The sequence below is a fragment of the Acinonyx jubatus genome, chromosome D3 (assembly GCF_027475565.1).
Source record: "Acinonyx jubatus isolate Ajub_Pintada_27869175 chromosome D3, VMU_Ajub_asm_v1.0, whole genome shotgun sequence".
NCBI lineage: Eukaryota > Metazoa > Chordata > Mammalia > Carnivora > Felidae > Acinonyx > Acinonyx jubatus.
This window is the reverse complement of record NC_069392.1, coordinates 75595393-75608855: the sequence shown is the minus strand read 5'-3', so window position 1 is coordinate 75608855 and position 13463 is coordinate 75595393. Positions and strand designations below refer to the sequence as shown.

Genomic DNA, 13463 nt, shown 5'->3' with positions numbered 1-13463 from the left:
CCGTCACACAGTGTAATCAGAAAACATGCACACCGTGACAATACAAGAAATTAACACAGGGGCGCCTGGGAGGCTCAGTCAGTTAAGCCTCGGGCTCTTGATTTTGGCTCAGGTCAGGATCTCACAGGTTCGTGAGTTCAAGCCTCACATCGGCTCTGTGCCCACGGTGCAGAGCCTGCTTGGGATTCTGTCGCCCCCTCTCTCTGCCCGTCATCCACTTGCGCGCACTCGCTCGCTCCCAAAATAAATAAAAATAAAAAATAGAAAAAAGAAGTTAATAGAGAAGGCCAGGTTTTTCTTTAGACTATATAACTAGGCATATACCAATAAAATATTTGCAGCCTTCAACCCTGTCTGAAGAAACACCTCCAGTGAGTTTACAGAAAATGCCTTCCAAAATGGCTGCAACAGACATCGACCATATAGAAACATTTCACACCTAAAAGCAAATCTTCCCAAGAATCTGAAAAAAAATAAAATAAAAATCTCTTCTGGCCAAAAACAAAATTTGGAATACTATATTTTTATTTGAGTCACATTTTGCAAATAACATTAATCTTTCTTAAACACGTTTTATTTTTCTTCATTTCCTGTCCCTTATGGAACAGCTAGTAAGTTTCACACGTCGAAATTAGTTGCCCACTTGTCATTCATCTTCGAAATCAGAGTGCCAAATCTCCTAGTTCCTTCTCTGCATTTTTGATTTGACTTCTATTCGGTGAACCAAGGTCAATACCCACGTTAAGTGGGTGCGATGAACACATCCCAGGACACCACCTCGTTCATCAGACACTGTACAGGTGTGATGAACATCACTGGGTCATTCCCTCCCCTCCAGGGCACACAGGAGAACACACTCCTCAGCCTGCTACAACTGGGTCTGGTCACGCGACTCATCGTGGCCAACGATGTGATGTGCGTCACACCCAGAATAAGGGTGTGTAAAGACCAGATGAGATACTCCAGCCTTCCCCCTCAACCCCTTGCAGTGACACCTATGCTGAAAGAAACTTCCTCGATCACGGAGTCATCGGTGGAAGGACAGCTGCCCCACAGAAGTGCCTGAACCCACAGCAAGCTCTGTGTGTGCAAAAAATACATTTCTATTGTATAAATCAATGGGCTTTACGGGATTTTACTGCCACACAGGGTAAACCAGGGGTTCTCAAAGGGCAGACTTGTAAGAAATACAAATTATCGGGTTCCATCCCAAACCTACTGAGTCAGAAACTTGCTGGGGGTGCAGCCCAGCAATCAGCCTTTGACCAAGCCCTCCAGGTGATTGTGAGGCACACTCAAGTGTTGAGAACAGCTAACTAGAATCTGGTGCCAAATCAAAGGGCATTCGCTGCCTTCAGATGAATGCTTGATCTCTGCAGCTGCAAAGAGGGGTGGACTGTACTAAAACAGTCAAAGCCAGAATGACTGCTCATCTATGGCACTTAAACCCTCCCTCCTGTGCCACATAGTATTTGGATTGTTTAAACCTAAATAAACATTTACTTATTAAGATGCACCTTGTGGGGCTCCTGGGTGACTCAGTCGGTTAAGCGTCTGACTCTTGGTCTGACCTCTTCGGCTCAGGTCATATTCCCGTGGCTTCGTGGGTTCAAGCCCCATGTCGGGCTCTGTGCTAGCTGTGCAGAGCCTGCTTGGGAGTCTCTGTCTCTCTGCCCTTCCCCACGTGCGTTGCCTCTCTTTTTACTTATTTATCTATAAATAAATAAAACTTCAAAAAAAAAAAGATTTACCTGGCAAAATCCCTCCCAGATTCTTGCCCTACAGTCAAAGTCACTGATCGGAATGCCGGGTAAAATCTGATCTGAAAATGGAGCTTTCTCCCAACACAGCAGTGAGCCTAGAGTCAGCTGTAAATTCAATAGTTCATCCAGGCCCTTTTGTGCTATTTTACACAAAACAGTAGTAAGCGAGAGACTCTCAAAAGCTGCACTGAGACCCAGTTAGCCTCTCTCTGGCATTCGTTTACCTACCACCAGGTACCCCGGGAACAAAAGGAAATAAGATTTACCTGGAATCACCTGTCCTTAGTCTTTGTCAAATTCTTTTTCCTCGTGCTCCGAACCCAGCTACTCGACAATGTGGTCTCTGAAATGCTGGGGTTCGGTCAGGCAGAATGAACTTACCTGCCTGCAATTTTTCAGAATCAGCCCAACTTTCTCCTTTTACACAAGCACACCCCATTTTCCATGATTAAAATGTATATACCTATATTACCGCCTGCAAGTTCCTTCAGCTCCACGTAAAGGGGGAAAAGTGCATTTATTTACACTAGCGAGGGCCTTGCTCTCTCTCCCCGGCATCCACTTCTCCCTCAATGACACTAGTTCCATTTTCCCTAAAGAAGCAAAACAGGAACAAAGTATTTTTGCCTTCTCTTGGTCAACTGTAAACAGAATCTTCCAGAAAACAATGGGCTGGTCTGTACTGCCCTTTTCCTTCACGTTCTAGAAAATGTCTTAAATATTCCCTCCAACAACTGGATATATTTTACAAGCTGTGGCTTGCTGTAATTCCAAGAGCATCTGATAAGAATCCATGAACTGCCAAATACATTATTAGCTCACACTCAGTAAGTGAGAAGTCACTCTGAAGGTTCCTGCTTTTTTCCACCTATACCGTTTTCCCAATTATAGTTTCCCACGCTAAGTGATCAGATACATATAGGCAGTCTCTTGAAAATCTATGCTTCTCATTCTCAACAAAAGAAACCAGTCTCCTTGGAGAAATAAATGGTTGGCTGCAGGGCTGGAGTGGGGAAATCACAAGATGGTTCACAAATACATGGACGGAAGAAAGTAAGGAAGCCTCAAAAATGGGGGGTGTGTAGAAACGACACAGGAGCCAACTCTTGAACTAGAATCTGGTGCCAAATCAAAGGGCCTTCGCTGCCTTGAGATGAATGCTTGATCTCTGCAGCTGCAAAGAGGGGTGGACTGTACTAAGACAGTCAAAGCCAGAATGACTGCTCATCTATGACAGTAACTTAGCTCCTCCTCCCAATTCTAGATACAGAACTGAAACTGGACCACATCTACACCTTCAAAGAATCTCAAAGAGTCTTGGAAGGTAAATTTCAATGGCATCTGAGTTCCATCATTCAGTAAATGCTCCTCTGTTTATGCTCTATTTAAAAAGTTCCATAATGATTCCTCAACATACGGGGGTACCTGGCAGCAAATGAGAAAATGGCTAGGATTATCACAGATCACTTTGTAGTTTTCAAGATTTGAACACGTACAGACACCTTTTACTTTTTTATTTACTGTCAGGTTACGTAAGTGCAAAATGCATGGTCTGTGAGAATGTTGCTGGCTGTTACCTCATTGAGGGGATCCTAATTTGAGGTTCCTAGAAGCCCCCTAAAAGTGACCAAGAAAGTATGTAAGTAGCTGAGCCTCTAAAGTTGTACATAAAATTCTGTGTATTTGTACATTTATCTGGGAAAGGGCTCAACGCTGAGATGAGATCATCAGGTTAATAATACGTCTCATTTTCCTGTTTTTGTATTTGAGAGTACGGACATAGGAAAGATGAAGGGATTTCTGTGGTCAGAAACTATTTAAAGCTCAAGCCTAGACTTGACTAACACAAAAGCCCTTTCCAAATGGGCAGGCGATGATCTGAGAACTTCTCTAATCGGTAACTCCAAAGACAACACGCAAGGCACAGCATCACAAACCACAGAATCTACAATAATAAACCGATTTAGAACTTGTCCTCAAAGAGCTTATGATTTAAAAGGACAGCTAAAACCTGCCCATAGCAAGACACTAACATCAACTTTAGAAAGTGATTAATTTTATACCGGTCCCTCTGTATGGAATTTCTGTTAACAGTCGTTTCTAAATGTGGCTGCTTTAACTATTCGTTTTTAAATAACTAAAATAAAGATCTGGCAAATTGTTTTTAAATTCTTACATCTAAGTTTTTAATGGACTCTCTGCCCCAAGTTTTTTTTTTTTAATTATTTGACTTCATATCAGATTATAACAACTTACTAAAAAATACATTAAAAAAAGCACAAAACGTGGATACTGGGTTAATATTAGTAAAAAAAGAAAAAAATATATATATATGTATATGCATTAAAGAAATAAACTAACTACTAACTAAGCAGTACAGCTGGAAACATGTTTTTGAATCTTGAAGACAAAGCTACTGAATTTCTTTGTTTTGGCTTGGAACTCCGTACAAAATATTTTTTAGTAAAAATTTTTTGGATGGGAATTGAGAAGAGGAGAAAAAAAAAAAGGAAACAATTATTGAAACCAAAAAAGGCCATCTTAAAAGAGGAAGCCGTGAATTATCTTGACATAAATTTTTAATCTCTGCCACACGGGCTTACTCCTAACTCAAAATCTTCTCTCCAAAACAATCATCATACTAATAGCAATAAAATTCCAGCAAATTGCTGTATTGTGGTTGGCAGAATGTGTTTATGTTATTCTCAAAAGGACTCTATCCACGCATATATTTATTTTTAAAGGCATGATTACAGTATTAACGTCAAGTATTCCTTCACGGTTCACTGGTTCAGAACATGTACCTGGTGTCATAACGTGATATTTCACTGGGGAATCCAGTAAAATCAGATCTTTCCAATAACTTCTCGCCTGATTGAAGTAAAATAGTATGCTCTCCTGGGACAGTTGGCCAGACACAATTGTCAAATCCCTTATAACTTCATGTTTATATCTCACCTTAAGTCCAGAAGGATTGGAGGCTGCTTTTCGCCTCACGTGCAGTTCCCACTAGATAGCTATAAAACAGGACCCTCTGAGGTCACTAAAGTATGCAACACTCCCATTTTAAAGAAGGGGAAGTTAAGTCTTAAGAGGTTAGGTGTCCTTCAAGTCAGTTACTCGTACTTGATCCATTTATTTGAGAAATATTTATTGGCTGCCTATGAGCTAGGAACAGAAGCCCCAAAGGCTTTTTGGACGGGAACTGAAGAGAGGAAGAAGCATAAAGCATCTACTGTGAGCAGACGTAAGAGGCAGCCTTCGCAGAGTGGTAAGAGATACGGTAAGGGAAACTCAGGCTGCCACGGAAACCTGCAGGAAGAAAGGAGCAAGGAAGGCTTTCCAGACGGGGTGAGGTCTGAAGCTGAGACCCGAAGGACTAAGAGAAGTTTGCCACTAGAAGGGTGCACTCCTTCAATTAAGACCACCACCAAAAAGCCCCAGAGACGAATGGGCGAACAGTGTTTAAAGGCAGGGGGGCAGCCACGCTTGTCTAACGTGCCCCATGTGAGACGCGGCCGGAGGAAGGGGCATCAGAGGACCCGAGGGAGCCACCGGACGACTGAGGGCAGTGGGGACGCGACACTGCACGATCGGAAAGCCCTCTCTGGCTACAGTGAGAATAATCATCAGGCAACAATGAGGGTGGCCTGAACAAAGATAAACGGGTAGATCGGAAGGGATGAAACGCATGGATGGATGAGGGAGGCGGCCGGGGAGAAGGAAGGAACCACCAAGTCAGGTCAGACAACAAGCTTCTGGTGGTAAAGGCTGCGGGGGGGGGGGGGGGGGGGGTGTTGGAAGCAGCTTGGGTTCCAAGCTGGACAGGCTAAGAGTTGCTGGGAATTATCCAAGAGGCTGAAACATTCGATAAGCGGCTGGATTTGGGGACTGGAATGCAGCAAGGAACCACGGCTGGAGATGGAGATTTGGAAGCTATGTACACATACACATATATGAGAAGTGAAGCCACGAGACTAACTGAAATCTCCCAGAGACAGTGGAATGTTTCCAGGACAGAAACCCGATGGGTGTTCTAGCAACCGGGAGAAAACCCAGGAGGGAGAGCAGTGTTCAACACTTAGGGTAGAAAATGCTTTTAAAAAGCCCTGCCAATTGTGTGAATTACGGGGGGAGGGGGCCTGCCAATTGAGGAAAAGACTGACAAATGTCGAACTGCCTCGACAGTTAAGGAGGTGGGTTTTGTGACAAGGTGGAGCTGAACAATCCAAGGTGGCCGAGGAGGAGGAACCAGGAGTGGCAAAGGGCAGCCAGAAAGGAGCCTGCTTGACCATCAGAAGGGAAGAGACACAAAAGACAGAGGGCAGGGGATCGGAGGCTTGCAGTTTAAATGGAGAGAGGTGACGCAAGGGTTCGGACAGGAGGCAAGAAGAACGGGAACAGAGACGAGAAGCCTGTAGGCGGGCTGTCGGGAGGTGCAGGGATCTGGTCTGGTTCAGAATGGCAGAAGGCATGCACAGATTGCTGACACACGGTCCGCACTCTGTACATTTCACCGGTTTGTGAAGACATGCCGTTCCTTTCCCTTCCCCACCTCCTCGCAGGTCTCTCCAGGCGTGTGAGCGGCACTGAAAATGGGATCTGATCTCAAGTGCCGCATTCCAAGAGGCAGGCTCTCAACTTCCTCAAAGCTAATCCTAAAACCTACTAAGCCCAACGCTTCCTCGGGACGAACGGCTGCCTCTAACGGAAGGTACCCACGCCGTGCCCGGCACATCGGCACGCACAGCCAGCTCAGGGCGGTGTCTTATGCTACTGTCCTAGGGCAAACAGTTCGAGTTAGTGTTAAATTTCATCATCCCACCACATCTTTCTCGGAGCTGTCTCCTCATCTTTTATTCTAGACCCAATGACTGTCGGATGTGCAAAATAAAGGTAGTTTAAAACAAAAAAAGAAAAAAGAAGGAATTTGGAAATGTTCCAAGATGGTTACAGAAATCTCAGATGTGTAACAAATGAAAGCTCTGGGCTCCTTAGATCGAGGTCTGCTCCTGTTTTGGCATTTGTAAAGTCTGGTTTGGATGCCAAGAAAAAAAGACGTTTCCTAGAATCACCACAACGGGCGTGGAAAGGTAACTACAGGTAGTGTATTTATACAGTAGATTAACCAAGTACTGCCCCTTAAGAACTACTCAGTATTTGCAATGAATATTGTTATGACCCTCAAGTTGAGATGATTATATAAGCAACGTGTTACTAAAGCCATATATATTCTGTAAGTAGTTTTTCCATGAAGAGACACCGAATTAAGTGTAGTCAGACCAAATAACATCTTTTTGCAGTGTGATCAATGCTCAGAGACAAGTTCGTACCATTTGGAGACAGCAGTGAGATAAAACATGTCAACCACATGCGCTGCTCAAATAAAACAGTATAAATGAGACGACAAAGTCATTGTCAAAACACTTAATTTAACAAACTTTTCAAGGATCTAGTATATACTAATTACCAACCAACTCCTGTGTACTTTTTACACAGGCTCCCCAAGGAGAACTATTTGGTTTTATTGCCTTAAGTTAAAGCAGTGGAGATGTTTTTTTTAAAAGTATACCGTATCTGAACCCAATGGTGGATCATAGTGTCACGAAGAGAAACCAGCCCCCATTAGGTGCCTTGGGATTTGATACAAAAAGAATACAGCACCTATTCTTATCTAAAAATTCAACCGGGGTCTAATCAAATTTCTAAGAATTATGGGATAAAGAGAAGCAAATTAAGCAACGTCAAAAGGAAGCAATTACCCAAATCCAGAAACGGGGGTGACATATAAAGGATGTATAGTCCAATTTTTTAAACAAATCAATAGCACATTAAAAAAATAAAATTGAGGGAGAACTACTACAGAGTAAGAGATTTAAGTTACACAAAAACCAAGTGCAATGCACACTCCTTCTAGAACAATCCAACTTAGAAACCACCAGAAAAACATTACAAAATAATCTTGCTAGATTTATTAGGTCTAACAACGGGCATTTAAAAAATGCTTAGTAGTTGGAGACGTGTACTTACTATTTTAAACAGAATATAAATATTGCAACTCAGGGGCGCCTGGGTGGCTCAGTCGGTTAAGCGACCGACCTCGGCTCAGGTCATGATCTCGTGGTCCGTGAGTTCGAGCCCTGCGTCGGGCTCTGTGCTGACAGCTCAGAGCCTGGAGCCTGCTTCAGACCCTGTGTCTCCCTCTCTCTGACCCTCCCCCGTTCATGCTCTGTCTCTCTCTGTCTCAAAAATAAATAAACGTTTAAAAAAATAAATAAATATTGCAACTCAGATTTTTCATTGATTTTGAGGTATAAAGCCTCTCCTGTAGAATTTAAGGAAGGATGAGGTACCTCTTTCTCACTACCAAACTCTGCAAAGAATCACATTACGTCATACAAACACTCCTAACGGGGGCATCTGGGTCACTCCCGTTGATTAACCGACTCTTGGTTTCGGCTCCCGTTCCTGATCTCATGGTTCGTGAGTTCCAGCCCCACATCGGGCTCTGCGTTAAAAGCGCGGAGCCTGCTTGGGATTTCTCTCCCCACCCCGCCCCCTGCCCCTCCTTGGCTTGGTCTCTCTCTCTCAAAAAATAAACATTAAAAAAGAAAACAAAACAAAGAACTCCTAACAGTTTTCAAAACATCGCTTTCTTTCTCTCCTCCTTTCTTCCTGGTTTGTTAATTCCTGGCAGAGCTGAGCTCCCAGGTGATGGGGGTCTGCCAGGCCCGTGCCCTTCCTCGCACTAACGGGGTGACCTCCGCTCTTACCTTCCCGTGCTCCTTTCTCACGTGGGAAATGTAAACATCTCTCTGCGTGAACAAGCGGCCACACTCCCAACACGTCCACCCGGGACTGGCCACCTTCTTGGGTTCCATGGATTTTTTCACAGGTGATGGAGACTTCTTTTCCAATTTCTCTTTCCCGTTCGTGGCTCTGGTATCCTCTTTGTTTTGATTTGCTGAATTTTGAGTTGCAGGCTTAATGCTCAAAGGCAAGTTTATACCCAAGTTTGGAGGCCCTTCAATACTTTTCAATGTTCCATGCATAGACTATGTTACAAAAAGAAAAGAAATATCTATCACAAATCGTTACCACTGAGAGAAAGCACGTGTGGACTATCTTAACACATTATAGATATTCCAATATGATGTTATATTCATTCAGAAACATTTCTTAATACAGGAAGAAGAAAACCGAAGTGAAATTCACACTTGAAAAGAGACAAAGGGGAATTAACTTTTATGGCTGCTCTAAGCGATGCATTTTTAGTTTCAAATAACTTCTGAAAGCCTGTGCCATTTTTAAATTCTTTAAAAAAAAAAAAAAAAAAAAAGCCTTCTGTATTGAGTCCAAATTATTCCTGGCTGCCTATCCTCCTTCAGGGAACCCGTGAGTCCTGTGCAACACACTCTATCTGGGGAAGAACATCTTACTTTCACATCTATCCAGAAACGCGTGAAAAGGCTGACACCGGGGCAGGTATTCAAGAACCCCAGCCGATCACCTTTAACAAGACCCTGAGACCAGAACAAAGCCTTCTCCCTCCCTTTCGTACCTTCTGCATTCTTGGAACACTTGGAAGAGTTTGGGTTTTTGTTGGGGAGTTTCAGGGGTCATTTCAATCTCCCTACAGCCTACTCCGGTCTCTCTCTTCTTACCGATACCACCCAGGCTTGTGAACTGTCTACAGCAGATGCCGATACTCAAAAAGCCTCTTACAATTGCTTAGAGTGTTTATTATCGTTCACGTAACAGCCACGACAGCTATCTGAACTTACATTCGCAGGATTCCAATTTCTAATGGGATAAAATTAGTGCCATCTGGGTCTAAAGATCAGCTTGCTTTGGTTTTTGTTTTGTGTTCTAGAAGCAGAGTTCCCCCTCACCAAACCCTCCCTGCCCCCCTCCAAAAAAGGAGGGAAATCAGTCTGTGCCTCAATGATGTAGGTAGGATTTATCTTTTGAACAGGGCCTTCTCACGTAGCCAGCATTCAGGCTTGTAGCTACTAGCCTCAGAGTCCTGAACCTGTAGAACCTACAGAAGGACACGACGTGACACACGTTTCCGAACGAGCCCGGGGTCTCCTACGTCCCACGGACTCACACTGAGTAGATCTCGGCTCCACAGTCTTTCTTGAGTGTTCAAGTAAGAAGGTGTTGCCTCAGCATGCTCTCCATCATAATTTCTCAGGAAAGCCTGCCTCTAAGCAGTGCCAAGAATTCACCAACCTTCGTCAGTACTGTCTTACCCCAGAAGGAAAAAGAGGGTCTGTCATCATGTCATGAGCAGGGGCCACACCGGTCTACCCAGAGGACACTTAAACTGGTCTCTCAAAAGGGCCTGGGAGGAATGTCTGATGTCCTTTGGCAAGAGAAAATCTGGGGCGAGACGTGATCTCTTGGTGGCCAAAAGGCTGTGCACTGGCCTTTTTCAAAACAGAAGCCAGGTTTTTCATTTTTAACCATTTAAACCCCAAAGAAAGCAAACCTCAAAATTTTCTAGCAAATTTTTCATACGTTTCTAGGCAAATACATTTTTGACAAATGAAAGTTGAGGAGAGGGTGATGTATTAAAATATTCTTCTGAAAAAAAATAAACAAAAAATAAAATAAAATAAAATAAAATAAAGTAAAACAAAACATTCTTCTGTAAGCTGACCTTGCAGGGCTACAGAAATTACAGAAAAGCAGCCAAAAGTTCGGCTGTGCAATGAAATGTGTGCTAAAATGGAAATTTCTAATTCACTCATTTCATTTTCACATCACAAGTAAAAATAACATTGTTTGGTAAAAACAAGTATCTTTTTTTAATAAAAGAAATACAACTTAATTCTTAGAACTGACCTTTCCTTAGGTCCTGTAACCACAAATAACTTGAATGATTGTAACTTAGAATTTGCTTTAAACGTAAATGCCAACAAGTCTACGCATGGGATCCTATGCAGTGAATAAATCTATGCTTTGGCAGAAGAAATGATACAAATTGGGGGTGCCTGGGTGGCTCAGTCGATTGGGCGTCCAACTCTGGCTCAGGTCATGATCTTGCGGTTCATGAGTTCAAGCCCCACATGGGGCTCTGTGCTGACAGCTTGGAGCCTGGAGCCTGCTTCAAGTTCTGTGTCTCCTTCCCTCCCCTGCCACCTCTGTTTCTCCCTTGCTGGCACTCTGTCTCTCTGTCTCTCTCTCTCTCAAAAATAAAGATTAACAAAAATATTAAAAAAAAAAAAAAAAGAAATGATACGAGTTGGATTAAATTAGGCAAATAAAGATCTACCTTTACATGAACATGTATGTGGGGAAACACTGTTCCTCTCCTTTCTCTGAATTCTTTCCTTGTGAAAAACTGAACAGCACAGCTAGTGATATAAATAAAGTCACAAGAACTGGTGTAGATCTTAAAAATAAAACACAAAAATAGGGGGCCCCTAAACCTTTATCTTTATTCTCACCCATCCCCAAACACATAAAGAAAGGCAGGGTATTTTAAATGTATGGAACATACTTGAAATGAGAACATAAGTGAGTATTCCCACTGTTTTCGTATCATGTAGTCTTATAAAGGTTCAGGTGAATAAAAACAATTCTTTCGTCCTTGTGGCCATGGGATTTGCCACTCCTCTTCAGTCTCTATTTCTTGGAACCTTGTATGCCTCCAAATTCACTATTAACACAAGGAAGACCGTAACCGCAAAGTCGATGACCCCACTTTCCAGATGTTGTGGGTTTTTTTTTTTCCTGGTCATTCACTAAATAAATATTTGTTGTCAAGACGGTTTTGTAATTTTAGTGAAAACCTTTGAAGTAACTGAAGAGGATTTTACTGCACTTCAAGCGATGATCAGGAAACCCAACTCCCATGCATTGATTCACCCTAGTAATGCCCCAGTGCCACCCCCTTCTCCCGGCTGCCAACCAGCAGACCCTCTGAGACGTTAGGTTCTTTGCAGTAGGCAGTTACACTATGTGAGTGCACATAGGCTCAACACGGGAAATTTCAAGGATTAACAGTCCATTCATTTAACTACGATGAGACTAGACTAATTCAGAGACCTTCATCTGCTCTTGAAACTGACCTTTCTCGTATAATATATTAAAAAAGAGAAGAACTAAGAGAAAGAGAGATGGAGTTAATGATGCTGGGCCTGTTATTTTCTCTTTTTAAAGAGTCAAGTCCCTTTAAGCTCTGAGGGCTGCTGGATATTATCTCCTAATCACATGGGAATAAAACTGCTTATCCCATCACAGTGGGCAGTTAAGAGACTAGGACTCAAGCTCTGTCCATCATGAGCTTAAAAGGCTGTGAAGAGATTTAGGCGCCCCTTTTGGGTGTTGGGAGTGGGTTATCCAAACTGGACATTTATTTTGTTAACTGAACACTCACCAGGGACCAGACGCTGTGCTGTACCCAGCACATTTCACTGTCAATTTACATGCAACCTTGATAGAAAAAAAAAAAAAAAAGACTAAAAGATCCAGGGGCATCCATTATCATGCAAATTTAACTGCTTAAATAATCTCAAGGGAAGACCCTCGTTTTCCTAAATACACCGGTATCTGTAACGAATTAACACAATTCGCCAGAGTCCTTGTCTATTTCTAAAGCCTGTACAAGACGGACTTCTCAAAGAAAAGTAAACTGCATCGTCATCGTTTTCACATGTAGGACAAAAAAAAAGAACCCTAATACTTTGTTTTTCTTTTAGAATCCCAGGGCATTCATCTGTTACTCTGCGTTGATCTTTCATGGTGACCCAGATCAGGACTCAGGAATAAGCAGCGTCAGTCAAGCGAACGTCTGACAGCCGCATTCTGTAAACTGCTCAGTACCAACATCAGTACCCTTCCCTTCCCTCAACAGCATGCAGCTTCCTCGGCATCTACAGCTCAGCCTTGACTCGTGATCAATGAATGTGGGTCTGCAATGCACTTAACGGACACGAGAGATGCGCACACACCTTGATATGGTCCATCATGAGTTGCTTCTGTGCATATAAAAGGGAACAGTCGGGACACTTGAAAACAGACACCTTCTGGTTTTCGATGTGTTGGTCAAAGTGGCGATACAGCAGGGTTTGCAGGGTAAACACAGTGTCGCACATGGAACACTTATAAATTATTCTAAAACAGAAGAAGTGTGTGGACAGGTCAGTCAGCCCTCAACTCCGAAGCCGAGGGAACTGTTACTTTACATCTCAAGGGGGCAGAGGCAGTGAGAACACGTAAACACGGTAAAAAGAACAAAAACAGTTTAGCTTTGAAACAAACTTCTGAAGGCAACTGGCATCACTCAGGCGCAGACCAATCTTCACAGCTTGAGTAAAGGTGCATTCAACCGCCTTTGCAGTGAAGTCTCAATTAATGACCATTTTGTTACTTACACATCTACATCTGACACTTGTTTTGTTTTTTACAAGATCTTCGCTTGTTCGTTATTTTAACACAGAGCAAAAGAACTCTTGATTTTTTTTTTTTTTCAAGTATTCTTTAAGATAGGACCAGGAACACAGCTGGCGGTCCCCTAACTTGATAAAGAATTTTGTTAATGAACTTAAGTCGGGCTGTTCAGCTCTGATGCTTGCATAAGCTGTCACTTGCCCCGAGTTTTCTTTTCGAGTTAGTAACAATTTTACACTGAAATCGCAGTATTTCTCTACGTGTTCTTCATAAGGAAAGCCCTATGCCAGTAAACAATTA

General features: G+C 42.9%; 1 protein-coding gene across 13 annotated transcripts in view; it reads right to left on the bottom strand.

Moving 5' to 3' along the window:
• The window catches only part of ZNF532 (zinc finger protein 532), a 108644-nt gene that overhangs the window by 21351 nt on the left and 73830 nt on the right, over positions 1 to 13463 (bottom strand). For 12 of the 13 annotated variants that reach the window (XM_053205767.1, XM_053205768.1, XM_027069071.2 and 9 more), the window contains 2 exons: positions 12725 to 12887; positions 8537 to 8818 (listed from right to left, as the gene is read on the bottom strand). The exons of the other annotated variant lie outside the window; for it this stretch is intronic. In XM_053205767.1, the coding sequence (XP_053061742.1) occupies positions 8537 to 8818; positions 12725 to 12887 (445 nt within the window). The remainder of the gene's footprint in view (positions 1 to 8536; positions 8819 to 12724; positions 12888 to 13463) is intronic. 13 annotated transcript variants of the gene reach the window in all.